Genomic DNA, 27,910 nt, shown 5'->3' with positions numbered 1-27,910 from the left:
ATATATATATATATATATATATATATATATATCATTGTGCTCAAGGAGTTCCAATCTTCAGTGCACTCAATGGCCTTGCCAGGAAGTCGGGGGGCTGGTGTATTTCATTGTTTCAAGTAGCCGGAACATCTTTTGTGTTTCCAATTTATTTGTGCGCATGCTTTGCACTTTTTTCTTTTATCAAGAAGGTAGAAATGCCTTTTAAATGGTAATAAATCTTTTGTTATAATTATTATTATTATTATTATTATTATTATTTCATTTCTTGTATGTTTTCTGAATATGGAAGGTTGGAACACATTGAAATCTAAGTAAACAACGTAAGCCTCAGCATTAACGTTTGCAGAGTGTATCCCATTTGGTAAGGGAATTTTTAAAAGTAGGGTTAATTGTTTGTGATGTGCCATCTGTTGGAACGACAAATGCAATGCATTTTATTACTAAATATGTGATGTGCCACTTTTTGGAATGACAAAAACATAGCAAAATGGATGCACAGACAGACACACAGACACGTATCCTTTCATTAAAATGGATGAAAATTAAAGTAACATATATATCAATGGTTTTAATATTTGAATAATTCATTATTTCAAATACTGTAGCATAGCTAATGAAATGCTTATATACTGTCAATGGCTTTCTTAATTTGTATTTCTAAACTAAAGTATGACCGAAGCATTTTTTTTTTGCTGCATCTCCAGATACTAAACTCTTTCATTTTCTTTTTAATTTACTATGTCTATGGAGTTTGCTCTCCTAATTGTTCTTGAATATGGACAATTAATGACAAGCAGAGAGTCACCAAGACAAACGGTTCTGAATGCTAAAGGACAGCTTAAATGTCGGCGTGCTTATTAAGAAATAATGGATTCAATCATGACAACATTAAAAAAGAACAAAATATTACAATGCAAAAATAATGAATTCATGCTCATTTAACAAACATAAATTCTTGCTTCATTCAGTAAAAAATTAATAAAAGAAGTTTGAATTCCCATTTTGATCCAAGAAAAATATCATAGGAACTGGGAAATAGCTTCATTAAGGTAGAAGTCTAACTAAAAACAAGGCATTGGTTATAACAGAAGTCTGGAGCGGAAATTGAAAATGAATGTATGGATATTTGTTTAGTATTTTCAGCACATACCCTTAATAAATAAAACAAAATCTCAATGCATCAGTCCCAGAAGATCAATGAACAAGTGCAGGAACTGTCTCTGTAGAGACATTCTGGTTGCCTTCCTCCTGTATTAGGGAACAAGCCGATACTGAACGTGGTTTTTTAGAGCTTGGACTGCTGCGACATTCACAGTGAAGTGGCCGCTTGCCATGACATGAATGCCCACATACTGGGCCACCCATCGTGCCTTGTTATTAGCCATGTCCGTTCCCATCTTCTGGTGTCACCCATTCCCGCTTGTCAGCTCTGTTATTTAAGCAGATTTCTATTCCCTTTCATTGTTGCACTTCCATGTGTCGGCCATAGTCAGATTCTTGTTTGGATGTTTGTATGCACAACTCTTTGCTTTTGTTACCCAGATGTGTGCTTGATCTCTTTGCTTAACTTTTTGAGTACTGTTGTCGCTGTTTTTTGGGTTCATTTAATATACAGAACTGAGCACTCGCTCTTCAAAGCCTCATTCAGCAATATCTCCTTTCAGTATTGTCACGAACAGCTCTCCACATAAATGGTGCTTAATTGTCAATTCACAAGAGGAGACAATGATACAAAGTAGTTTGAGCTCTCAGTGCACAACAGCACCATTTCATCATGTTCAATAAATCAATTTAAAAGAATGTTGACCTGGCAAATGGCATACTTTTGCATTATGGCATATTTCTAGTTGAATAAGTTCACTTAATACAGAAACAAAATCTGAGTGGCCTGATGGCACAGTGATGATTTCGACTTTGGCTCCCATGCTTGGTCACCCTTTATATGGAGTTTGCACAGATCACTCTAATTTTATACCCGCACCCAAAATGTGGGCATTGGGCTAAGTGCCATCTCTAAAATTCAACCTGTGTGAGGTGGACTGGTGCTGTATTCAACCCTGTGTCCTGCTTTGTGTCTAATGAAGTTGTGATAATCTCCAACGATGAACTGGATTAAATGACTCTGAGAATGTTATACAGGGCTATTCAAAATGAAAGAGCAGATTTCAAAAATTAATTTCAAACAAACCGTATAAGACAGAAACACATTCTGCACATCACTGGACAGAGGAAAGTCAGTCAGTCATTGTCCATCCCGCTATATCCTAACACAGGGTCACGGAGGTCTGCTGGAGCCAATCCCAGCCAACACAGGGTGCAAGGCAGGAACAAATCCCCGGGCAGGGTGCCAGCCCGCCGCAGGAACAGAGGAAAGTTCAAAGTTTAAAAGCCCGCCTAAAAGTACCAGTGAATGCCACAAGTGCTGTTTCTCGTTTAAAGTATAGTAGCATTTCCACTTGGAGGTCCGGCATTATCGGAACGACACTATTCCAGGACGATGGATTGGAAGAGGTGGACAACAAGATCTTGCTCATCATCTATGGCCTCCCAGGTCTCCAGACCTTATTACCCCCTGCAATTTTTATCTAAGTGGCTATATTAAAGAAAGAGTGTTTGTTCCACCTATGCTCGCTAATTTATAAAATTTACGACATCGAATTGAGGAAGCTGTGAATTCAATAACTCTGAACCAGTTGACTCGTGTGTAGCAAGAAATGGTCAACAGTTTTGATGTTTGTCGCGATGTTGAGTGCATGCAACCTCAAGGACCATAGGACCAAACTTTGAACTTTCCTCTGTCCAGTGATGTGCAGAATGTGTTTCTGTCTTATACAGTTTGTTTAAAAGACATTTTTGAAATCTGCTCTTTCATTTTGAATAGCCCTGTATTATAGTAGCCATCCCTCGTGGCTCCTCCCACGTAGTAGTTAAACAGGACAAAAGTTAAAAATCAATAAGCAAACAGGTATGACTAGCTAAGTGAAGGCAAGGTACACTCCAAAATATAGAGGTAGACTAATTCCCCACTCCTGACGTCACGCTTCTCCCTCCCCTCGGCCCACAGCCTCTGTCTCAGATTAGTGCGAATATATCGCTCCTGCAAGTGAACTATGATCTTTAGAACCAGAATGTTCAAGCAAATTCTAAAAAAAAACCTGATCTAAATCCATTAAGTAGTTATCTCGTTCACTAGATAAGCAGATGTAAGGTGCGCTCTGAGGCTGGTGTGTGAGTAAGGAGGGTTCTGCCCCATCCCCTCGGCCTGCTACGTCTCTCTCGGATTGGTGCAAATAAATCGATACCACAAGTGAACTATGATACTTAGTGCAATGAGAGAAGTCGTAAAATCAACCGAAATGTTCAAACAAATTATAGAGAAAAACCCCATCTAAATCCGTTAAGTAGTTATCTTGTTCGTTATGTAAGCGGATGTAAGGTGCGCTCCGAGGCTGGCGCATGAATGAGGAGGTTCCCGCCCGGCTCCCTACTCCTGAAGTCCGACCTCCCTCTCATATCGGCCCGCAGCCTGTCTCTCGGATTCGCGCGAATAAATCAGTACCGAACTACAATATAATACTTAGTGAGATGAGAGAAGTCGCAAAATCAACCAAAATGTTCAAGCAAATTATAGAGAAAAACCCGATCTAAATCCATTAAGTAGTTCTCTCGTGAAAAGCCAGACAGACAGACAGACAGACAGATGTTGGATTTTTTATATATAGAGACTGTAAATATTGTTATGGATTTCATCTTTGAAATTGTGGCATAGTCCATGACTGTCATCAGCGAGGAATCTCTCAGGGTTTTTACCCACCTTAGTTTCAAATCCTCTCACAAAGTCACTAGCCGTTAGTGATGAGCAAACCCTGCACAGTTCACCACAAGTTGGGCAAAATCATGGAAATGACAGTAAACTTTGCTGACGCATACTAAACAAATTGAAGTCGATTAGAGAGGAGGGACTGAACGAGTTTTGAGTGGATTATGATGGTGCAGTGGTCTTTTAAGTGTTCCCAAGGAGAGCAACTCCTAACTATGCTTGCATAATTATTGTGTCCAAAAATGCGATCTGAACTGTGAGGCAGCAGTGGGCCTCAACAGAAGATCGTGACTGCATGATAACCACAAACAGAATACAATAAATGGCCACAAAATCAAATCATAAGTTAAAAAAAATACTGTATATATATATATATATGTAGTACTAGGGTGTTGTACCGTGTTAGCCATTATGAATGTAGAGCAACTTGCCTGAAGAAGGGGCCTGAGTTGCCTCGAAAGCTTGCATATTGTAATCTTTCTAGTTAGCCAATAAAAGGTGTCATTTTGCTTGGCTTTTCTCTATATATATATATAAAATTTTCACTCACAGAGTTCTAACACACATGAACTATGCCATAAAGCATTGGCATGCGACTGGCTCGTTCTACTGTTTGAAAGCACAGCTCCAAGCAGCTGGGAACGTTAAAAAAAATACAAAGCATCCCATTTCCACTTCAGTGTTAAACAAATGTAAATTATGATGTGATAAAGGCTCAGTTTTATCAAATGTTGTAATTATGTAACACATTAATTACTTTAGAACTACAATTATGTGCAGTCTTTGGATTTTGTGAAAAGTTTTTGCTGTGAAGCTCACAGTATGGAGGTGAAAAAAACAAAATCATGTGATTTAAACACAGTCAAAGTGACAAGCATTCGATCAATCAAAGTGGGCTACAGCTACGAAGGACGAAGAATTGGGAAATTGAGGCGCAAACCCTGCCCATTGACCCATGCGAGTTTCATGTTGAGAACCTGAAAATGAAAATGGAAAATGAAAACTCAAAGAGCAGCAGGTGGCGCCAGTGCTCATTTGCATTTTCCTTTTGTTTTTAGCAGCCTCATTGTTATTCCGGTTTGAAATGAAATTGCAAATGCTGTTATTTTGTTTTATTTTTAATTTTTGAAGCATTCTTGTGCGTAGACTTTGAAAATGAAATTTGAAATACTGTTATTTCATCTTATTTTTAATTTTCTGCAGCATTCTTGTGCGTAGACTGAAAATAAAATTGCAAATGATGTTATTTTGTTTTATTTTTCATTTTTGCATCATTCTTGTGTGTAGACTTTGAAAATGAAATTTGAAATACTGTTATTTCATCTTATTTTTAATTTTCTGCAGCATTCTCGTGCGTAGGCTGAAAATAAAATTTCAAATGGTGTTATTTTGTTTTATTTTTAATTTTTGCAGCCTTCTTGTGCGTATACTGAAAATAAAATTGCAAATGGTGTTATTTTGTTTTATTTTTAATGTTTGCAGCATTCTTGTGCGTAGACTGAAAATAAAATTGCAAATGGTGTTATTTTATTTTTAATTTTTGCAGCATTCTTGTGCGTAGACTGAAAATAAAATTGCAAATGGTGTTATTTTGTTTTATTTTTAATTTTTGCAGCATTCTTGTGCGTAGACTGAAAATAAAATTGCAAATGGTGTTATTTTGTTTTATTTTTAATTTTTGCAGCATTCTTGTGCGTAGACTGAAAATAAAATTACAAATGGTGTTATTTTGTTTTATTTTTAATTTTTGCAGCATTCTTGTGCGTAGACTGAAAATAAAATTACAAATGGTGTTATTTTGTTTTATTTTTAATTTTTGCGGCATTCTTGTGCGTAGACTTTGAAAATGAAATTTGAAATACTGTTATTTCATCTTATTTTTAATATTCTGCAGCATTCTCATGCACAGACCGAAAATAAAATTACAAATGGTGTTATTTTGTTTTATTTTTAACTTTTGCAGCAATCTTGTGCATAGACTGAGAATAAAATTGCAAATGGTGTTATTTTGTTGTATTTTTAATTCCCTGCAGCATTCTTGTGCGTAGACTGAAAATAAAATTGGAAAAGGTGTTATTTTGTTTTATTTTTTAATTTTTGAAGCATTCTTGTGAATAGACTGAAAATGAAATTGCAAATGGTGTTATTTCATTTTATTTTTACTTTTGCAGCATTCTTGCATGTAGACGATGAAAATGAAATTGTAAAAGAGAGATTGCATTTTCTTTTCATAATTTTAATTTTCATTTCCATTTTGGCAGAAAATACCACCCATACCACCTGCAGCTTTATGGATGTGCAGCAAAGAGAAAAAAAACATGCACATGGCATCTCAGCGAAAGTTTGTTAATAGCCCCATGGTAGAATCTGAAGTCAAGTGGAAGAAGGTTTGATGATCTGATGAGACCAAACCGGAGCTTTATGGCCATCAGACTGATCACCATGTTATCATGCATGTTCTCAAAAGCACACCATTCCCAGTGTTAAGCATGGTGGTGGCTGCTTCATGCTATGGGGATGCTTCTCTACACCAGGCCTGATTAGGCTTGTGAGGGTAAAATGAATTCAGCAAAATACTGAGACATCAGGGTGGAGGACCTGATGCAGCCTGCAAGAAACTTGCATCTTGGGAAATGTTGTTTTCCAGCAAGACAATGACCCCAAATATAAAGCCAAAAGTAGACAGGAATGGCTTAAAAACCACAAGGTTAATGTGCTGGAGTGGCCGGGTCAGAGTCCAGATCTCAATCCATTTGAGAATGTGTGGCTGCACATGACACTCATGATCTCCATGCAGCCTGACAGAGCTTCGGAAAAGAAGAACGGGGGAAATGTCAGTGTGGAGATGCACAAAACTGACAGGGACCTGCACGCTCATTCTCAAGGCTGTCAAAGGTGTAACTACTAAATACTTACCTGATCAATTAATCTGTGTTTTATTTTTGTAATTCATTTTGACCAGGGCCGTCTTAACGTGATGGCACAGTGGATTCTGGCCGTTGGCGCCAGGAGCATAGGGGCCCACAATATTTTTGATGCGCTTTTGGTATCAAATCATCGGCCCCCGCGCACTCCTTTATGCGGGGCCAATAATTTAGACCACTTTGCAGAGATCGGCTTTCAGTTTGACACTGCTGATCAGTGTCACCGACTCACGACAGCTTAACCCTGAATACACAATAGGCGGTCGGGAAATTGAGAGGCCACCTTATGAGAAAGATTTAGGAAACATAGCAGACTCTAAGCTATCAACTTTTCGACAGTGTTGAGAAGCCATTAAGAAGGCTAACAGAAAGTTAGGTTATATAGCGCCCTGATTTGTAAAGTACAAGACCAAGGAGGTTCTGCTCAACCTTTATAACACACTGGTGAGGCCTCATCTGGAGTACTGGGTGCAATTTTGGTCTCCAGGCTACAAAAAAGACATAACAGCACTAGAGGAAGGTCCAGAGAAGAGCGACTAGGCTGATTCCAGGGCTACAGAGGATGAGTTATGGGGAAAGATTAAAAGTTACGTTTAAACAAAAGAAGATTAAGAGGTGACATGAGTAAAGTGTTTAAAATTATGAAGGGAATTAGTCCAGTGGATCAAGACTGTTATTTTAGAATCAAGAACACAGGACACAGTTGGAAACTTGTTAAGGGTAAATTTCGCACAAACATTAGAAAGTTTTTCTTTACACGAAGAACGATAGACACTTGGAATAAGCTACCAAGTAGTGTGGTAGACAGTAGGACTTTAGCAACTTGATGTTTTTAGGAAGAAATAAATGGATAGGACTGGCGAGCTTTGTTGGGCTGAATGGCCTGTTCTCGTCTGGATTGTTCTAATGTTTTAATGTTTTATAGATCAGGCGCATTTATCTGAAACCCCATACAGGTGGTCTCCATTGAACTCATTATGCAATTCGTAAAACCATTTGGCTGCACCAGTGATGATTTAGGTGTGTCATATTAACAGGGATGAATATTTATACACATTTTTTTTGTGTTTTTTTTTTTTCATTTAGACCACAATGAGATGGTCAGTTTTCACTTTGACATTAAAGAGTCTTTTAATGAAGCCGAATTCAATCCACTTCGATTCAATGTTGTAAAACGATAAAATGTGACAAATTCCAAGAGCTGAATATTTCCTATAAGCAATGTAAAGAGTCATCATAATACATTATTGTAATGGCCCTGACAAGTTCTGTTAGCAGGAGTATGAGCTGGCACCCCATTATTCAGACGAGTGGCTCCATGGAGCCCATAAAAAGGACGAGCCTGCCGCAGGCACACAATCTTCATTCCAATGTGACTAAAGCAGGCCATCTCTTTAAGAATAGCAAACTACCTAAAAGAGCAATCAAATGGGCACAAATCGTAGCACTACATTATTAACGTTGGCTCATGCTGGATGGCCCCTGTTGAAAATGCGTTGCCGCCATTTGTACATAGTAGCGTAGCTTGTGGAGGAGAGAATTCAGTTATCTAAAAGGCATAGATGAGTCAGTTTCCCTATGCTGGCAGGAGCGCCGGTCCTCTTAGGTTAAATCACTACCCACAAAGACGCACCTCTCAGTAAGAAGTCATTTAAGGTAGTGTTCCCAAAAACGAGGAATGGTGCTGAACATCTATAAGTACGGTGCATATGCCAAGAAAAGGTAAAGAAATGAAAAGATGGTTTCTTTCTGTTACAGTTTCCTTTCTCTCTCTCTCTCTCTCTCTCACACACACACACACACACACACACATGGACCAATGGCTTTTTAAAGGGTTGGTTAAAGAATCTTTAAAAGCAGTTCATAAATAGAGAAGACCTACAAAACTCAAGGCTGAAAAGAAAAAAAGCTTTAAGTGATAATATTTATATTGTTAGAATATGAAAAGCCAAAGCCATTTGTACAAACGGGATTTCAATAAAGCGGACTGCTCATCTTGGAATGTGTTTGTAAAGCCTGCCGCCTAGTGGCCTCTTTTGGTATTAACAAAAGAAAAAAAACTATTTCTATTGGTTAGGTTAGGTTAGGTTAGGTTAGGTTTCTTTATTTAGTCATGTTTACACAGGAAAACATGAAATTTGCCTTCTCAGTTGCATCTAATAACAGGTAACAGACAGAATGAAATAAAACAGACAAATAGAAATAAGAAAGGTTAAGGTAAGGCAGTTAGATAAAACATATTTATACCAACAAAAAAAAAAAAAAGGTTACAGGATATATATAAAAACCTTATCTCCGATATTTCTTATTGAAAAGTCGTATGGCACTAGGAAGAAAGGAGTTTCTGGAGCGATTTGTGTGGGTTTTCAAAGCAACTATCCTTCCTGATTTACTGAAGTTTAATTCTACATGTAATGGATGTCTGTCATCAGTTGAGATGATTTCCAGTTTCTTTAGTATTGCCCTCTGACACACACTAGTCAAATCATCTACATCAGCCCCAATAACTTTAGCGGCATACTTCGTAATCTGCTGGAGCTTTTTTGAGTTTTGGTTTGTCAGACTATTAAACCAGGCAATGAAACTGAAAGTGATCATGGACTGGATCATACTACGATAGAAGGACAACATGAGGTCCTTGTCTACTTTAAATAGTTTGAGTTTATGGAGGAGAAATAAGCGCTGGTTGCATTTAGAAAATAATTTTTTTGTATTTGTATTCCAGTTAAGATTGTTATCTAGGTAAGTTCCTAAGTATTCCTAAGTGGTGTAAGTTCCTAAGTATTCCTAAGTGGTGTATCCCTCGAATAGAAACAACATAAAATGTTCGTCTCCAACCTTTCATTTTTCTTTTTTTTTATAAATCTGCATACTAGTGATTACAAAAATCTTCCCTAAAAACATTTAGAATTATACTTTACCTTGGCTCGGACGTTTTCATAGGAGGCCGGGCTCACCAGAGAAAAACAAATTAAGAAGACATCCTGCAAGAGATTAAGAAAGTATGAGTGCCTCGATCGTATCAGAGGAAACGTTCAAAGTATTTAGCATGACTAAGTGACTTCGATTGCTTAATATTCTGAAATGCTGCCTCTTATCGCAACTGACACTTAAGGATTTCTCTAGTCTTTGCATTTTTTTTTTGGTTCATTTGCTGATGTTGTCATCTTCTTTGTCGTTGTGCAAAATAAAAAAAAGAAGGCTTGCTTTAAGGGTGACTCTCACCCCTCTGTCTGTCATGGTTATATGAGCTGCTCTGGGGGGCTGCAGTTTGGAGGGTAAGATTTACTTTTGTTGGACAAGAACTGTTAATTACGTTCTTCAGCAGGCAAGGAAAGACTAAACATATAAGGGTCACTGCAATCAGGGGGCCTGTTTGTAATAATTAATGATTCAATCCAGCAAAATCACAATATGCTTTACTATCTACTGTATATATATAGTTCACTAAGCAGCTGAAAGGGCACACAAGACAACCATGGGGTACCCACGACATAGCTACGCCCGCCAACTCACAGAGCCCCGCCCACCAACTTTAAGATCATGGGATACGACGACAACTCACTGAGCCACGCCCACCAGCTCTAAGACCAATGGACGAGAACACCTGCCCGCCCGCCTGCCTGACTGTTACCAGCATTCACCGCAATGTACTAGAGTGTAAAACTATCGCAGCTGCTAAGCTTTCAGCCACGTGAGATTCAGCAATAACAGGTCTGTGATGCCCTTAGATGTCCGGGGCTGCACGTGCGCTACACTGAATGGATCAACGTGTGCCGTGTCCACCCGGTGCCGAGAGGCGTGGGTAAGCCATTGAACCCCATTCGTGATGGGGACCAGGGCTTGCAATTGTTCCCCACAAACGAGGAATTCCCAGTAAGTGCGGGTCATACGCTTGCACTGATTAAGTCCCTGCCCTATGTACACCCCCCCAGTTGGTTTAGTGAGGTCCTCGGATCGGCCCTGCCGCGGTCACTCACAGCCTCTGGCGGAGCGCCGAGAAGACGATCGAACTTGACTATCTAGAAGAAGTAAAAGTCTTAATTCCATAGGTGAACATGTGGAAGGATCATTACCGGTTGTGCCGACCCGTCATTGGACGGTTAGGACCCGAAACCTCTCGGACCCGCTTCCCCGCCCTCTCTCCGGAGAGGCGGAAAGGGCGTCCTCCCTGGGTGTCCTTCCCCTCTCCCCCCGTTCCGCCCTCCGCGCCCGACCGCTGTCCAGCCCTGTCCCTCGCTCTGGGAGGTTGGGGCGCGGCGGCAGTCCTCCAGTTTTCAGTCACGGACAATTGTATGTTGCTCTCTCCAGAGTTCCATCTTTTCATTCACTTACAGTCGTATCCTCAAACCCACACCATTTGGACAACTGTGTCTTTCAGGAAGTGTTCACCCATCAATATATAATTATGCGGCGTATGCTACACCGCGGGTTGGCTAGTATAATATAATAAACAGCGTTAGAGTGGTGGCGCAGTGTTTAGCTCTGCCACCTCGTTGAACCAGCATCCTCATTTGGTCTATGAGGAGTTGGCACATGCTCCCCGAACAGTAAACAGCTCGCTGCTAACCTGAATTGGGTTTAACAGGTTGGAGAACGTAATGCTGAATTTTGAAATGTTGAAATTTAAATGGCCACTTCCTGCCAGGGCACTTTGACGACGAAGTTAGGGGATGATTGGAGCGACAGGCCTCTGGCATGGCATGGTGGATCTGAAACTAGGGATCTGGCAAGGTCTAAATCCAGTAAAAATGCCAAAAGGAGCTCTACTCTGTTGGGCCCTTGAGTAAGGCCCTTAACCTGCAATTGCTAAGCGCTTTGAGTAGTGAGAAAAGCGCTATATAAATGCAAAGAATTATTATTATTATTAAAGAATTATTATTATTATTGCATAATAAATTCCAAAATGAAGAATGGCAAGGCCATTTTGTCAAAAAATTCACGTTCATATTGTTAAACATTACAGGTTCATGACTGATTCTTGCTTTTCTCTTTTAAAGATTGAATACGTATTTTGAGCTGTAAACTATAGGCCTGATTTCGTTCGATACGAGGTCTGTCTGGAAAGTGTCCAGCCATGTAATATGAAAAACAGGTACATTTATCGAAGAAGATATAAGAAACATTGCGCATAAGTTAATGACGCGTCAGACCCCTTCAAAGTAGGCGCCTTGGGACCTCACATATTGTCCCAGTGTCTCTTCTACTCTGCAAAATCCTTTGTTGGAATCGCCATCAGCTGCCTCGTCGTGTTTTCCCGAATCTCATCGACAGTCTGAATACTCTTCCCTTTCAAAGGTATTTTAGTTTTTCGGTAAAAGCCAGAAGTCACCGGGTGCAAAATCGGGGCCATCTTTGGTGCGTTTGTGCCACACTTTTATTTGTGCTGCACTCATTGCATTGTCCCCACGAAAGCCTTCTGAATCTTCCGAATACTTTCCATGGACGAATGTTCGAGCTTAATGTAAAATTTGATGCAGATACATTTGCTCTACTCACTCGGTCATTTTGAATGTGATGGCCACACGGTACACATGCTCACTCAATGGCGCCTAGTGCCTCCACTGACTCGTCCAGTGAAGTCGTCCATGTTCACGCATGTGCATTCCAGTCCACCTTTTTTGGCTGCCAGGTTACATCAATGCCATGCAAACCGCTCTCGTTATATTAACAATGGCTGGACTTTCTCTGGGTAGACCTCATATATTGAGGTTACTGTCACAGCAGAACATGTTTTGAATTTAATTCTCTTTAAATAGCAGCTTGCTGCCCTTTATAAATAAAAGCGAAGACTGTTAGGAGTTGTAGCGGGATGAATGAAGAGGCAAAGTGAATCCAAGATAACAAAAAAGAAAACTTTAAATGAAAATATGTGCTAGATGGGGCTATATTGACAAACCAGTTGGCCTTTAAAATGATCACTTGGCGGACACAAAGACTGCCTCTCTAGCGAGGTCAGACCCAAATGAGACTGATACTGGATTAAACAGAAGGGGTGGTTTCTCAAAGCTGTCAAAAGAAAAAGGAGACAGGACTGTTTGCCACAGCGGCCCCTCTTGTCCCATGGTGGCACTGCATACCGTAGGTGAGCCCAGAAGGTGATCCTCTGAATAGAATAGAATTCTCTATTGTTGTTAAGGTTTTATTTATTGATTACTTTGTTAATCCCAGAGGGGAATTTGTCTTTTTGCATGCCCTTTGGGGATCAGAGTGCAGGGTCAGCTGTTGTACAGCAGTGTTGGAGCAATTTTCAGGTTAAGGGTCTTGCTCAGGGGCAAAATGGAGTGGGATGTCTTCTGGCAGTAACAGGATTTGAGCCAGCAGCCTTCCAGATACCAGCACAGATCCTTAGCCGCAGAGCCACAACTCCGCCATGTATTGTAAATATCTCAATCAGAGCATATACTGTATTTATATGGAATGTATAAGCCATGATAATAGGTAACCTTAAGGTTAAAAAAGGTCAAAACTGTCTAAATTTAGTAATATTTTAATTTACTGTAATTTCTGCTAGAACTTTTTTTTTTACTTTTTATTTGTAATTTTTCTATTTGTAAAGTAACTATAGCTGCACACTTTGTATGAAAATGTGCTATAGAAATGCATTTATTATATTATATTATACCAGTAACCGCACTGCATGATAACGTGCGGTGAATACACTTGACTTGAGCACTCCTAGTTTTCATCCTCTTTCTCTGTACGTTTTATCATTCATTTGCTCAGAGGTTGATGCGCTTGCTGCTTCCTGAGCAGCTCTTCTTCTCTACACCCTAGCGGCCCATTTCTTCTCTTCTTCTTTCGATGTCTTTTCGTGTTAAAACTGATTAAGTCAAGTTTTTGTGTTGAAATTACTTAGGATGTTTTCTTTAATTTTTCACTTAAGCTGGCACTTAAGTCTTCAATCTGCCGAGAAGAGGTAGGGGAAGTGAGGGTGAAGGTGATAGGGATGAGAACGGTGCCCGTACGCATGTGTTGCACAACCGTGCTGCTGGCCGCTGCCGAGAGTTGATTCTACAATAAAATAAAATAAAAATAAAAAGAGTAATAATTCTAAAACTTTTTGCTTTTAATATATAGCTGTAGTGCAGAGTTACAGAGCAGTATATGTGTACCAAATTTCAGGCTACAGGTTATTTGATTTTTGACCGTGACCTTCCTGTGTTGACCTTTGACCTTGGAGGTCAATCATCACCCTGAAAGCGGATAGTTGACGTCACGTAATATATGTGTACCAAATTTCAGGTCAATAGTTCAAACGGTTTGCGAGCTACAGGTGATTTAAAATCCTGGACAAACGAACAGCCACAGTAGTGTATTATATTATATTATATTATATTATATTATATTATATTATATTATATTATATTATATTATACGAAATCCTAATCTTAAACTCACAAAATGCATCCGTAATCCTAAAAATTAATTTAGGGTGCCCTGATGTTAAAAAATTGTCTTCAAGGCCCTAAGCTTAACACATTGTATTTAATCATGTTTTTTTATTCTTTTGTATAAATACCTTCTTTTTGAAAAAATGTTTAAAATTTTGTACTCTAATTTATTATTATTTAACTGGTTTTAAGTCTTATTTTAGTGTAGTTTTAAATGTATATTTATCTGTTTTTATTGCAATTCTAATATTGAACATTAGGGGGCATTCTATTTGAACTCCTTACTTCATATTTATATTTTTATTACAGATGAACATAATATAATATAATATAATATAATATATTATATTATATTATATTATATTATATTATATTATATTATATTATATTATATTATATTATTATCTAACCCACTTAATCGAGACCAGGGTCACAGGAGTGGCTGGAGCCTATCCCAGCCAGAACAGGACACAAGGCAGGCACAAACCCTGGACAGGCCACCAGTCCATCGCAGCACAAACACACAACCACACGCAGCACTATCAACTGTGCCACTCATATTATATTATATTATATTCATAAGAATTACTTTTAAATGTTTTGAAATCGCTTCAGTTTTTTATTGTCCAGCTCTTTCTGACTTACAAGAAACAGTTTGACTCGTTCTGATGTCCAGTTACGCAATATGTCATATTTTCTGGGGTTCACCCTTATTTTTGTCCATCTAGACCGCAGGTGTCGAATTCCAGTCCTACAGGGCCACAGTGGCTGCAGGTTTTCATTCTAACCATGTTCTTCATTATTGATCAGTTTTTGCTGCTAATTAACTTCTTTTGCCTTTCTTTTAATTAACTCGATTCAGGCCCCTTAGTTTTCTCTTTTTGTTAATTAGCAGCCAAACAATAATGAGACACAAAATGAGCCGCCTGGTCACCAGGTCACCTGTGCCCATCAGACAAAATCTGAAAATAAATAAAGGTGAAGGTCTCAGTAAGGTTGATCTCTCAGGTTACCAAAATATTTGATGTTCTTAGAAAAAACAGAAAATCAACAGTTTTGGAAATGTCTGCTGTGACAGAACGAGAGCAGCAACAAGCCATAAAATTAAATAACGGGTTTAATTAACAGCAAGAATCAGCTTCTCATTAACAGATTGGTTGGAGTGAAATTGGTTGGAATTTGAAATCCCAGTTTAGTTGGTCATCTGTCTCACATCTCATTTCTGTTTAGCTCTCATTTAATGAAGAAAAGAATAAATTGAAAAGACTGACTCCTTAAAAACAAGGCTATTAAAATGAAGGGAAAAGAAGTTAATTAGCAGTGAAAAGGGTTAGAATAAAAACCTACAGCCACTGTGGCCCACCAGGCCCGGAGTTCGACACCCCTGATCCAGACCCAAAAAACCCTCATTTTTGTGCATTTTTGGAGTATATTTTGTACAGGAAATTACACTCTTACGATGAAGAGTAAAACCAATAGGAGTCTTCGGCAGAAATGATCAGAAACACTTGAAGTTATCTATGTCACGGCTGATGCCATACGAATAGTCAAAGGCACCAATCTTCAGAAATATAAAATAAGGGTCATTAGTATAGGCATGGGCGGCATGGTGGCGCAGTGGTAGCGCTGCTGCCTCGCAGTTAGGAGACCCGGGTTCGCTTCCCGGGTCCACCCTGCGTGGAGTTTGCATGTTCTCCCCGTGTCTGTGTGGGTTTCCTCCGGGCGCTCCAGTTTCCTCCCACAGTCCAAAGACATGCAGGTTAGGTGGATTGGCGATTCTACATTGGGCTTGGTGTGTGGGTGTGTTTGTGTGTGTCCTGTGGTGGGTTGGCACCCTGCCTGGGATTGGTTCCCTGCCTTGTGCCCTGTGTTGGCTGGGATTGGCTCCAGCAGACCCCCGTGACCCTGTGTTCGGATTCAGCGGGTTGGAAAATGGATGAATGGATGGATAGTATAGGCATGTGGAGCGTCATTTAATGCTGTTTTGTGATTGCTGACCACAAATACTGTAAAATATTTTTTTATATATGATTCTTTAATCCCAGAAGGTTAACAATGACAAATTATAAATGCATGCATGTGGGTTATGGTTTTAGGCTGTTTCAAGGTCATTGATTGCAAATATGATGATATTTTTGATTTTTAATCCTTTACTAGGGATCTAATTCTCTATGGACCTCTAGAGGGTGAAATATTACCCATTTCTTTTATAATCAGGAATATTTAGACTTGAAACATTTAAATTAAACCACATATTTTAATATTCCAAATGTTGTCTGATACAAATATTGTGGTTTGTTGTGTACTTTTAACCTCATGAAGTAAATCATTAGATTTCTTATGAAAACCAGAGTGGCTTATGCTAATTCAGACATTTTTATTATATTTAACTGTACCGCGCTACTTCCACTGAACAGATGTTACAGACATCAACAGTTTATCCAAAGCCTTCAGGCCTATTGTTTACAGTCTCAAAATGCGTATTAATTCTTTAAAAGAGAAAAACAAGGATCAAAATCCCTCCTGCTAATGGCATTATACCTCTGCATTAGTCAAGCATTGCCACATTCACAGCAGCGCTTGCCTGTGATGAAAGGTGTTTTCCAAAGCAGCTGCCCCGTTGCTGCGGTCCTGAGGGATTAGAGAAATGTCGCGCCATTGGCCAATCAGTGAGACAACAGCAGCCAGCACTTCTGTTTTTTAATTAGGGTTTTACTGCCGCTCTTAAAGTGACAAATACCTGGCACATTGCAATGAATTTGAAAGCATTACGGTAATCCCAGGTATTTGTTTACCCATGTTGCATCAGTGCCTTCAGTTCCTGATTTGCATGAGAAACACAGGGTGTTATTGCTGGCCCTGTTTGTAGAGCACAGTGCTTTATCACAGTTTATCAGCCAGAGGATTAATGATGTTGGCTTGCAGCCTTAGAGCTCATTATGACTCAGAATGAAGTAGCAGCTTCAGCTTACCGTTTGTGGGTAGGACAGCGGCCTCAGCCTGTCATAATCCTCCTGTCCGGCAGTATCCCAAAGGCCTAAGTTCACTGGTTTACTGTCTACCATGACATTAGCCGAGTAATTGTCGAACCTGCAAGAGACATCACAGAAGATATTGAACAATCCATAAGCAATGACTGCTAACAAAATGATCTTCATAACAACTGTGGAGAGCCAGCTTTCTTAGCTTAAATTTTCTGCAGTAGTTTAAAAATTCAACCAACCAAGAAAAGATAAATCTACTCTCTATATATAAAAACAGTCTAAAAGTGCAACGATTTTATGTGACGTTTTTATGTCATGTTTTTTATCACACTTTAAATCGGGCTTATTTTAAAGCCTACATATATATGTTTGGTATCATTCTTTCAGAATTGATCGAAATTTAATGTGATGTTGTTAGCTTTTCAGATTCTTATATTGTTTTTAAATTATAAACTAAAATATCAAGAAAGTCGTGGTTTTTATTTTTGATTGAGTAAACTTACTTTCACAGGAACAAACTATTAAAAAATGATCTATTCATAACACCAATGTTTGTATTTAGGTGATTTAGTTAGCTGAAGGTCTTCTTATTTGCAATGGTGATGGACAGGTTGACAGACGAGATTAGACAGGAGTCCCCGTGGACTATGACGTTTGCTGATGACATTGTGATCTGTAGCGAGAGTAGGGAGCAGGTTGAGAAGACCCTGGAGAGGTGGAGATATGCTCTAGAGAGGAGAGGAATGAAGGTCAGTAGAAACAAGACAGAATACACGTGTGTGAATGAGAGGGAGCTTAGTGGAATGGTGAAGATGCAGGGAGTAGAGTTGGTGAAGGTGGATGAGTTTAAATACTTGGGATCAACAGTACAGAGTAATGGGGATTGTGGAAGAGAGATGAAAAAGAGAGTGCAGGCAGGGTGGAGTGGATGGAGAAGAGTGTCAGGAGTAATTTGTGACAGACGGATATCAGCAAGAGTGAAAGGGAAGGTGTACAGGATGGTAGTGAGACCACCAGTGTTATATGGGTTGGAGACGGTGGCACTGACCAGAAAGCAGGAGACAGAGCTGGAGGTGGCCGAGTTAAAAATGCTAAGATTTGCATTGGCTGTGACGAGGATGGACAGGATTAGAAATGAGGACATCAGAGGGTCAGCTCAGGTTGGAACATTGGGAGACAAAGTCAGAGAGGCGAGATTGTGATGGTTTGGACAGGTGCAGAGGAGAATTGCTGGGTATATTGGGAGAAGGATGCTAAGGATAGAGCTGCCAGGCAAGAGGAAAAGAGGAAGGCCTAAGAGAAGGTTTATGGATGTGGTGAGAGAGGACATGCAGGTGATGAATGTAACAGAGCAAGATACAGAGGACAGAAAGATATGGAAGAAGATGATCCGCTGTGGCAACCCCTAACAGAGCAGCCAAAAGAAGAAGAAGTTAGGTGAAGGTCGAGTTACGATGATCCATTGCATACCACTTTAGTTTTCACGTGATTTTTCCTGTTATTTAAATGAGTCCTTTTTTTTATCTATAAGAATGTCAGTTAAAACGAATGGATAATTTATTTAGTCTCTTTTTTAATACTCATTGAGCATAGTGGACCTCAATTTAATGGGAATACTTTATTCTTATTTAATGATTTTTACTCCATTAAATAATAGTTAATTTTTCTTTTACATATTTATAGAATTTCATGATTTTGACTCCAATCTTTATACAGTACAATCCCTCTTAACCGGCTACCTTGGGACTGGACCCATGGCCAGTTGCCGTTTTGGCCGGTTAATCTGATGCATACATATTTTCATGTAGAAAAATATTTCTAAGGTATGTACTGTACCTCTTCAATGTTCCTGAAGAAACCATATCCACAAGGCTTCATCCATGATTTCGCACATGGGTTTTTTTTCTCGTGCAACGACTGGACAGTGTGGTGTAGCGGGTCCACAGCTCAAGTCAAAAAGGTCACATTTTAAATAAATAATCACCGCATTCGTGTCCCCGTGGTAAACAGAAGCGCGAGGCGGCTAGGGGGAGAACTGGAAAGGAACAGGAGGTTATTGGAGAAGGAAGCAGGTAGAGGAAAGTCAGTGCAGGAGAGCGAGCAGATTCGATGGAGCAAAGGCAGGCAGCTGGGAGGTGAACTCTGCAGATGAGTGTTTGGCCGACACTCGGTGGGGCTGAAGAAAGCGGTCGCTCCAGCTGAGCAATCACGGAGTTGGAGTGACCGGTATTGAAGACGACTGGCCATCGTGGAGGCTTTGGGCTGGTGTAGCCCCAGCGTGAGCACCCTGGCCACTGGGGAAAGAACCCAAGTCTCGGTCCAGATGGAACCCAACGTAGCCAGGGATCGGAGGGCTACCAGACCAGTGTGGAAGGCAGCTGCACCTGCAGGTAGGGCAACTCCCCTGTTGTGAAGCCCAATGGGAGAAGCAGGGGAGTCGCCAGATAGAAAGAAGAAGTCACTGTGGAAAATTCATAAAGGAATATGTAAACGGAAATCACTCCAGGAAAGAAGGAAGTGCATACATATAATATAAAGAAGAACTCAGGATTAAAAAACATTTTTTTATTTTGTTTTATTTTAACAGGCCAGTTAATCCGTCGGCCGGTTGCGTGGCTGTTCATTTGTCTGTCCAGGATTTTAAATCATGCGTAGCTCGCAAACTGTTTGAGCTATTGACCTGACATTTGCTACACATATACTACATGACGTCTACTAGCCGCTTTTGGGGTGATGATTGACCTCCAAAGTTATTCCTCTTTTTATTTTTATTTTATGTTATTGTAGAATAAACTCTTGCAAGGCAGCTGTGCAACATATACGTACGGGCGCCGTTCTCATCCCTACCACCTTCGCCGTCACTTCCTCTGTCTCTTCATATCTTAAATCATTCTTGAGGCAGATTGAAGACTTAAGTGCCAACGTAAGTGAAAAATTAAAGAAAACGTACTAAATAATTGCAACACAAACACTGACTTCATCAGTTTTAACGTGAAAAGATGCCGACGAAATGAGAAAAGAAGCGAGCCGCTAGGGTAGAGAAAAGAAGAGCTGCTGAGGAAGCAGCAAACGCAACAACCTCTGAGCAAACAAATGGTAAACGTACAGAGGAAGAGGATGAAAACTATAAGTCAAGTCATGCAGTGTGCCGTTACTGGTAAACAATAATTTTTCTTTTGTACATTTACAGATTTTACTTATATTCTGGCCGTGGCTGGGGGTTGGGCGGCAAAGACGCCAGGGGGCTTAGCCCCCTCTAGTGTTCTGTATAAAAATGTGGCCAACCTCACGTTTCATCTTCAAGCCACCACTTGAATGTACAGTTTAAGCTGCCAAAATGAATCATTGACAAGATATACGCATTAGGATTTAGTTAATTAACTTTGTGGAGGTAAAAGTGGTGTCCAAATAGTTTAATTGGGTCAGTGAGGAACGAGATGTATTAGCAAAGCATTGTCAAAGCTGGTTATACGGATACAAAGATGTGGGAAGCAAAATCTACTCGAGCAGCATCAGAGGGGGGAACTGGGAAACAAATTGAGATTTGTTAACACACCAGTCCATTACAAGGCCCACTCTCACACTTAACACTCACATCACTGGGTAGAGAACGTGAATAGTCCACTCAGACAGTGACTAAATTCAGGTCCATGGATCTGGGAGGCAGCAGGGCTGACCACATCACTGCTCTGCTCCGCCAATTGTAAGTATTATACATTTAAGAAGGAAAAATGATTTAGCAGCCACAGGCAGCATCAGATTTTGATCCAGTACAGCACATACAGTATGTCTAGTTTAAAAACCCAATTTATTTTTGGTGTGAGCATTTTTCTGTGTTTTGTGCTTGCACATATTTTCATGTTCAAATCTACGCAAAATTTTATAAATGAGGCTCCAGGACTCTGAAGAGCTGAGACGTTAATCCAGTAGCTGGACACCTCCACTTTGGTTGACCCAATAAGCCTGATGGACTGAATGAGTTGTGCCTGTTTGTCAAATGCATGTTGAGTTCTAAAAACCACATCACTCCATTAAGGGCCAACACAGATAAAACTGAAACCATGTTAAGTACAGTAAAGGTTGAAACTTCTAGAGATGTAGCCCCATAAGGTCGATAATGAGCTTTGGTCTGAATTAAAGGGGGCCGCTGTACTTACACAGTGGGGATGTACTCTCCTGGGAAGGCATTTGTGGTGTAGCTGATAAGAAGGCAAGTCTTACCCACGGCTCTGAAAAAAAGAAAAGAGAAAGCATTGGGTCAATATATTTAGAAACATGGCAGAGATATTCTGGGCATTGCATGCAGGTGGTAGTACTGGTGCCTTAACCTTTAAAGAAACCATAAGGTAGGTTAAAAGTCACATTAGAGTACTTAAACATCCACTGAGAGAATATCTGAAAGGGATTTAACAAATGGGGCCTAATGGAACCATACTGTGAGATGCAGGTGGCTGGAGCAAGCAACACAACACTCCTCTGTTATTAAGTGTGTTTAGTTTGGTTTGTCTGTCCTGTTACGTAATGAGTAGCTGTGCTAAGACAAGTTGAAATCTAAGTACCGTATATACTTGCGTATAAGTCAGTTCTTGAAACCCAAAAAATCGATCATAAAATCAGACCCCAACTTATACGCCCTTTCAAAAATACGACACTTAATTTTTTTCAGTTTTCAGCTGGAGGATAGGCAAGGCAAGTGACTTGCCCAGGGGCGCACGGTGTCAGAAGTGAGACTTGACCCCACAGCCTCAGGGTTTGAAGTTCAAAGCCTTAACCACTACGCCACACTATTAAGATTAGTTCTCGTATTTATATTGTGTTGCCAGTTTGTTTAGACTTTTCTTGTGGTTGCCGTCATTTTGTGTCTCCCTGCACAGTGCCACAGCCATATTGTTATTATTGTTGACACCAGTGCCTGACATAAGTGACATAAGTGATTTTCATAAGTGATTGTCCTCCCTGTTTTTGTCACCTTCCTGGTCCTTGTCACAATGCATTGCAAAACTCACATGATTTTTTAATCGAGCTGGGGGGGAGTTCCATTGGAGTCTCAATAGCGAGGCAAAACATATATTAGATTGATGCAACATTGGGGGTCTCCCTTGGAGTTTCATTTGTGATTATAATTCTCCATTAAATCGTACAGCAGGAGTGGGGACCCCCTTCAAGTTTCAGTCACAATGCTATACATACAATAGATCTGAGAGCAGGGAGTTCCCCCCTTGCAGTTTCAGTAAGGATCACATTTGTACATTTGCTCGGGCAGCGGTGTGAGTGGAGTGGTCCCCCTTGAAGTTTGGAGTTGGAGGTGCAGGCACATGGCCATTTATTACTGGTTTGCTGCAGTGAGAAATGAAACACTTCAAGCCTTGATTAGCCCCCCAATATCGGCCACGTCATCATCATCGTGTGATATCATCACAACTTTACTGTTTAAAATGGTGGTGCCCTCCTCACAGTGACTATATATTGGACAAAATGATGATGGGTGACAAACAGCTTCAATCTCTTGCTCTCTTTTTCTTTGAGTTTGTTTTCTACCCAGTATTAATTAACAGTTTATTTTAGTTTTAGTTTATTTCCTGGTTTCTTCTGACTACACTTGTGCTCACTCAAATCAGTTCCTCTCTGTTTTCTGGTCCACTCTACAAGTTTTGCCCCTCCATAGGCTCTTCCAGCTGCTCCCCAGTCTGAAGGGTTGGTTCCATGGGTAACGCTTTGCCAATAATGAAGGCACTCCAGATTATTTGTACAAGTAAAGCAGGATGTGTTGTCTGAGTGGCACAGAAAAGCTTTATGAACATTATAACAAGTGTATCAGTGGTCACTGGAATCGTATTGGTGTTTAGGTCAGGCTTAAAAACTCTATGATCACTCCTTTTACTGATTTGTTTTCTTTGAATTTGAATGTGTTTTCTTGTTCTTAAATCTTTAACATCATCTTTGATCTTTTCTTAACAAATTAAAAGATAGCAATCTTTGGCAGGGCAGGGGCACCATGTGATTTTCTGGAAGCATGGCCCCATCACTTCCTGTGTAAATGTGAAATGAGGTTGAAAAACCACAAGCACGAAAAATGTAATAAGAAATATAGTGTGAAAAAAAAAACAACTGCTGTTGTTAGTTTTCAAGTTGGCAAACATTTTAATATCGACAGTTCACTGTTGCTGGAGAAATGCCTTGTGGTAATGCTGAGTAAAGGTGCCATAGACAATACTGGCTGGTGGCTCAGCTGGTTGTGTTGCTGCCCTCCTGAGCTCCAGTTGGGCTCGGCTTGTCGTCGACCGCCTTCAGTTCTTATGGGTCTGACAGGTGACTCTAAATGTTTTTGGTGGGAATGAGTGTGGACGTGTGTGTGTACCTGCGATGGTCCGGATCAGTGCTTTCCAAACCTGGTTCTGGGGACCCTCTATGGATGCAGGTTTTGTTCCAGCCAACTTCTCTTTTCTATTGGACTCCCTGCCTAATAAAGCCTGCTGCTCTAAATTGGCCCGTGTGGGTGTGTGTGGGTGTGTGTGAGTGTGTGTGAGTGTTGTCCTCTGTGATGGACTGGCACTTTGTCCAGGGGTTGTCCCGGTGCCTGCTGGGATTGGCTCCAGAGCCCTCACAATCCTGCTCAGGATGAAGTGGGTTCAGAAAATGGCACAGGTATTTCCCAGTTTGTATGATTTAGAGTTAAAAAAAATTACAAAACTTAGCATGGTAAATTTTATACCATGCATGAATGTACAGTATGAAAGATGCGGATTTAGTGGGTTTTTTTTTAGGTATCATTTTTTAAAGAATTTCATCATAATGATTCTGTTTTTCTACATGTTCTGTTTATTTAATCCATTATCATGTAACAATTATTGAGCACGTTATTAGGTCTGATGCTGAAGTATTTGCAGCCTTTCATCATTCAGTGTCATTTGCTGCCATGTCTGCTCTGAGTGGTTGTTAATTGTCACTATTAGGACACGATAACGAGGGCAAACTAAACAGGCGAAAGGCAAAAGAACAGGAAAACAAGAAAGAGACTTAAAGCATTTAATGCTAAAGCAAATACACTATCATGGATGGCACGCCTGAGTTGGTGTCCCTGCAAGGATGGGTCCCGGTTGATTACCTAGTTGGGAGGCCAGGAGAAAGAAAATGAAAGAGACTTCCTGCCCTTGCTATTAAATAGGTAAGAGAAACCAACAATTTGTGGAGTGTGTCAGCATCCCAGCAGGGGTAGATAAAGGACAACATCATGGAGCAATCTGGGAGGACCCTATACTGTAAATGGCAGCATCCCTCTGCCTTGGTACCCAAATGAACACCCGCAGGGCATGCTGGGAATTGTAGTGCCAAGGAGTAGCCCTGTTTTGTTCTGTAGGTGCCGTCAGGGGATGCTGCAGGGATTTATGTACTCCCGGGTGTTGGATAAAAGGAGTCCCTCTGCCTCATCCAGGGAATTAGAGGTGAGTGAAAAAAGGACAAAGCTCTCTTGGGGGGGTATGGTGGAGAAGAAAGAGGGAAAAATGATTGTGCTTGCCTGAAAGTTATTATGCTAAAAAGAAGTCTTTTGTTAAGGTGATTTATTATAATAAACCTTTGATTTGAACCCAGGATGTAGGTCTGTGCAGTTGTGTCTGGGGTTTGGGGGGTGCTGCAACGCTACCTAGTAGGCACAATATATTTCGTACAAATGAATGGCACCAGAAGTGACTCTACTCCTGGACCCCTGAGCAAGGCCTAAACCTGCAATTGCTCCGTCCTCGGTATGACGTTAATCTGCATCCAGTCCTCCGATTTACAGGGAGAAATTGGGGGTTGGTGGCAGGATTGGCACTCCAGCCACCATAAAAAAAATCTCACACTGTTCCAATGAGGCGCTGAGGTGTCACCCACTGCACTCGGGTCCCAATCCAGGTGGTTCGTCATGGGGTGGATGCAGCAACGCTCTATCAGTGGACACTCTCTCTTATAAATGTCAAACTTACAATGTTCTTAATGCAGAGTAAGAGAAAAGACCAGCTAGTTAAATATGATCCATCCAAGCTGAAATGATTGTGAAACTGGTGGAAACCAAAACGTGCAGCCATAGGGGGTCCCCAGGACTGAATTTGAGAACTACTGATTTGTAAGTCCCTTTTACTGTTTTGTTTCTACCTTTCTCTCTGTACTACTTGTATAGGATCTGTCACCCTAATATATTTTGATTCAGTGGGGGCGGTAAAGCAGTTGACCGGTTTTTCTTTGTCTCTTAACCAAAGTATTTCATTAACTGTGTCTGTTTGGATGGGCAGTTGTGCAGACCCCTTTAAACAACATTAAAACTGTTGTCACTCTTTTGTAATTGCCAATTGTGTGTGTATGACTAACCTTTGAAACTGCAGCCTGTACATCATGGCAGTGGCATTTATTGACTTGTTGTTAACCTTTTGGTATAAGAAAGAGCACCAACTAAAACGTATAGCTGCACAATGCAACTGTTTAACTCTTTGAGGGCTAATTCATTATTTTTTTACCATTTTAGCCCAAGGCTGAGTGTATTTTCCAAAAAAACCCTGTCTTCTGAAAGTTTCACAAATAAATCAAGGAGATTGTGGGTTTGCTTCCTAGGTCCTCCCTGTGTGGAGAGAACTTTGAGTAGTGAGTAAAGAGTTATATAAATGTAAAGAGTTATAATTATTTACATAAAATATTTATTTATGACAAATGTCACTCCTTTTTATGTCCCATGAGCCTCTACAGTATGTGAATTCACACACCTATTACATAACTGTTTGTCTCTTCACTCTTAAGCTGAAAGGCACTTTCTTGAAAAAACAGCTCGAAATAGTCGAGTGGCAGGTAATCCGTAGTGTCCATTAGCACACCGCATCGTTTGGTGAAGTCCGGTAGCCAGCTTGCACCCCACGGATCTATGTGTGTGTAGTCCTCCAAGTTGAATGTTGGCATAGGCGCATCAACTACTCGAGCGTGTTCAGCATTACGATCGACTGGGAGCCGATCAGCTGATGCAGGTACCTGACTTTCGTTTTCGTTTCTCAGATCGCATACATCAAAATCGGAGTCCGATTCAGCAATAATACGTAAAGTGTCATCCTCAGAGTATTTTGCTTTCTGCATTGGCTTCTCTCGCTAGATGCCGATGCCATTTTAGATGTTGTTTACTCTACGCTACTCACGCACACATAGGAATTCGAGGTCAGATCAATGAAGCTTAATTTACTTCTAACAATATAGACTCTTCAATTCCACACGGGTGGGGTAAACGTTAACATTATTCAAAGTTATTGTCTGTTTTTACCTACATTTTTATTACTCTTTAATTTAATATTGTTTTTTTGTATCAGTATGCTGCAGCTGGAGTATGTGAATTTCCCCTTGGGATTAATAAAGTATCTATCTATCTATCTATCTATCTATCTATCTATCTATCTATCTATCTATCTATCTATCTATCTATCTATCTATCTATCTATCTATCTATCTATCTATCTATCTATCTATCAAAGAGATTCAACCTATAAGGTAATGGCGAGTTTTGATGATGTTTACAGCTAATTACCACCGACCCCTACCCCTCGATGTCGATATTAGTCGAGATCCATCTTCACCCATATATGTCGATATTAGTCGACTCCCACCTCCAAAGTGTTAAGCATAATCATCATTAATGATAAGTGAAACAATCATTTTTCACTTGAAACACAGTTTTGTGAAACTGATACTAACATTTGTTTCACGGGTGACTTTGTAATTGTGAAACTCACAATAATCATTTTTTGGAGATATTATGGTTTTCTTGTGGTGGAAAACAAGGAACATTGCTGCATACAACATTTGTGAATTTCCACTTGGGATTAATAAAGTATCTATCTATCTATCTATCTATCTATCTATCTATCTATCTATCTATCTATCTATCTATCTATCTATCTATCTATCTATCTATCTATCTATCTATCTATCTATCTATCAAAGAGATTCAACCTATAAGGTAATGGCGAGTTTTGTTGATGTTTACAGCTAATTACCACCGACCCCTACCCCTCGATGTCAATATTAATCGAGATCCGTCTTCACCCATATATGTCGATATTAGTCGACTCCCACCTCCAAAGTGTTAAGCATAATCATCATTAATGATAAGTGAAACAACCATTTTTCACTTGAAACACAGTTTTGTGAAACTGATACTAAAATTTGTTTCACGGTGACTCTGTAATTGTGAAACTCACAATAATCATTTTTTGGAGATATTATGGTTTTCTTGTGGTGGAAAACAAGGAACATTGCTGCATACAACATTTGTGAATTTCCCCTTGGGATTAATAAAGTATCTATCTATCTATCTATCTATCTATCTATCTATCTATCTATCTATCTATCTATCTATCTATCTATCTATCTATCTATCTATCTATCTATCTATCTATCTATCTATCTATCTATCTATCTATCTAAAGCCGTGTTCATACTTTTGTGTTTATCTGTGTTTTCTGTAGCTGCATCCAAACTGTTGCACTCCAGTAAAATCAATTTTGTTTATGCCTCTCATTCACATTACCACAGAGGAGCGTGTTACATGCTGCATATTTTCCACCCAAATACACACTAAAACTGTGTGTTTTCTCCACACAAAACACGGAAGGACAACCCCCTGGTTACCTCGCAACCATCCTTTCCTATTTTACAAATCCTGCAGAAGAGGCAGAGGTTGTGCGCTGTCCAAGCACTACAGAGTTTCAAATGTCTGTTTTCTGTCTCCAATGCATCTTTAGGATTGCAATTTCCAAGATTATCACCATAATTGAC

General features: G+C 39.9%; 1 protein-coding gene across 1 annotated transcript in view; it reads right to left on the bottom strand.

Moving 5' to 3' along the window:
- Positions 1-27,910, bottom strand: part of rac2 (Rac family small GTPase 2) — a 105,842-nt gene that overhangs the window by 62,046 nt on the left and 15,886 nt on the right. The window contains exons 2-4 of the mRNA XM_028815240.2: positions 21,280-21,351; positions 17,111-17,228; positions 9,666-9,728 (exon numbers count right to left, since the gene is read on the bottom strand). Coding sequence (XP_028671073.1) covers positions 9,666-9,728; positions 17,111-17,228; positions 21,280-21,351 — 253 coding nt within the window. The remainder of the gene's footprint in view (positions 1-9,665; positions 9,729-17,110; positions 17,229-21,279; positions 21,352-27,910) is intronic.

This window comes from Erpetoichthys calabaricus, chromosome 12 (genome assembly GCF_900747795.2).
Source record: "Erpetoichthys calabaricus chromosome 12, fErpCal1.3, whole genome shotgun sequence".
Taxonomy (NCBI): domain Eukaryota; kingdom Metazoa; phylum Chordata; class Cladistia; order Polypteriformes; family Polypteridae; genus Erpetoichthys; species Erpetoichthys calabaricus.
The sequence above is the reverse complement of the archived record's forward strand: the minus strand, read 5'-3'. Positions and strand labels throughout refer to the sequence as shown.